Genomic DNA, 1,434 nt, shown 5'->3' with positions numbered 1-1,434 from the left:
GGGCCTGGGCGCTGTCCCTCAGCTCTTCAGCTCAAGGCTAGCGCTCTACCACTTGAGCCACAGTGCCACTTCTGGCTTTCTTTCTTTTTTTTTTTCTTTCTGCTTATGTGGTGCTGAGGAATCGAACCCAGGGCGTCAGGCATGCAAGGCAAGCGCTCTACCACTGAGCCACCTTCCCAGCCCCCCACTATGGGACTTTTATCTCTGGTTTTATCTCTGTTGCATCCCCAACAGATCCCTACTGCTTTTGCATTGTGATAGGCATCTAGTAGGTGCTCCATAAAGGTTTGTTGACCGAGTGAGGGAGTGAAGGACACCTTCCAGATTCCCTGGGTTTAGCAGCTGGTGGGTGAGGCTGAGCCTAACGTTAGAGCTCTGGAAAGGAGCAGGCTGAACGAGGGCGAATCAGATGATGAGCCCAGTGTATAAAGAATGAGTAGTAATGTCGCCATTAGTGCCAGCATATAAATGAATGGATAATTAGATACAAATAATGGATACATATTGGAGAGAATTATTCAGCTTTCCTAATAAGAAGCAGTGGGAATCAGATTATCATGACCATTTTCCTCAGGTAGTATACACCTATAAATAATGGTGAGGTGCTGGCTTTCCAACGGCATTTGCAGAATGCATCAAATACCTGGGTGTGTGTGTGTGCAGAGTCTCACCCTGCAGCCCAGGCTGTCCTGAACTTGCAGTCCCCTGCCTCTGTGGGTGCAGCGGCAGTCCAAGTGAGCCACTGGAGGGCCACCTGGGGGGCTGGGGGGCTGGGGGGTGGGAGCACTGTGGGTCCGTGGTGAACTTCATCTCTCTGTTGTGCTTCCAGATGAAGACAGTGAGTGTGGCCCTAGTTCTGTGCCTGAACGTTGGTGTGGACCCTCCAGATGTGGTGAAGACCACGCCCTGTGCGCGCTTGGAGTGCTGGATTGGTAAGTGCCAGCCCCCCAGCCCTCCCCACTGCCAACCCCCTCCCTGCCAGCCCCCTCCCCCCACCCCTGCCAGCCTCCTGCTGGCAGAAATTGGAGATTTTATATATCTTAGAAGTATTAAATTTTATATTGTAGTGGAAAAAGCCCTTCTAGGAAAATTGACAATATAATGGCTATTGGGTTCTATAGTTTTTCCTTTTAAATTTGCCCAAAATATGGCACATACACTTAGAAGATTGAATGGCTGGTTGTTGTGTTTTTTTTTTTTGGCAAGCTCCACATACTGTACAGTGGCATCTTATGAGTGCTCGCTGATGAGTGCTCCCAGCTGTGATAGTTGTGCTGGCAGCTCTACTCCTTAACTCACGTGGCCTCCCCAGAAACCCGGGGGTAAGCTCTGTTACTAATTTCCATTTTAGAGCTGAGGAACCTGGGGTAGAGAGGAGGATTCTGCCCTAGGCTGTTCTGTAAGTTGCAGAGTTCAGATTTAAACTTCTCTCTT

The 1,434-nt window shown here is 49.6% G+C and overlaps 1 protein-coding gene across 1 annotated transcript in view; it reads left to right on the top strand.

The window, feature by feature from the left end:
- The window catches only part of Rptor (regulatory associated protein of MTOR, complex 1), a 339,456-nt gene that overhangs the window by 74,325 nt on the left and 263,697 nt on the right, over positions 1–1,434 (top strand). Inside the window, exon 2 of the mRNA XM_013036239.1 lies at positions 830–932. Coding sequence (XP_012891693.1) covers positions 830–932 — 103 coding nt within the window. The remainder of the gene's footprint in view (positions 1–829; positions 933–1,434) is intronic.

The sequence above is a fragment of the Dipodomys ordii genome, unplaced genomic scaffold (assembly GCF_000151885.1).
Source record: "Dipodomys ordii isolate 6190 unplaced genomic scaffold, Dord_2.0 Scaffold7, whole genome shotgun sequence".
Taxonomy (NCBI): domain Eukaryota; kingdom Metazoa; phylum Chordata; class Mammalia; order Rodentia; family Heteromyidae; genus Dipodomys; species Dipodomys ordii.
This window is presented reverse-complemented; position numbering and strand designations above follow the sequence as displayed.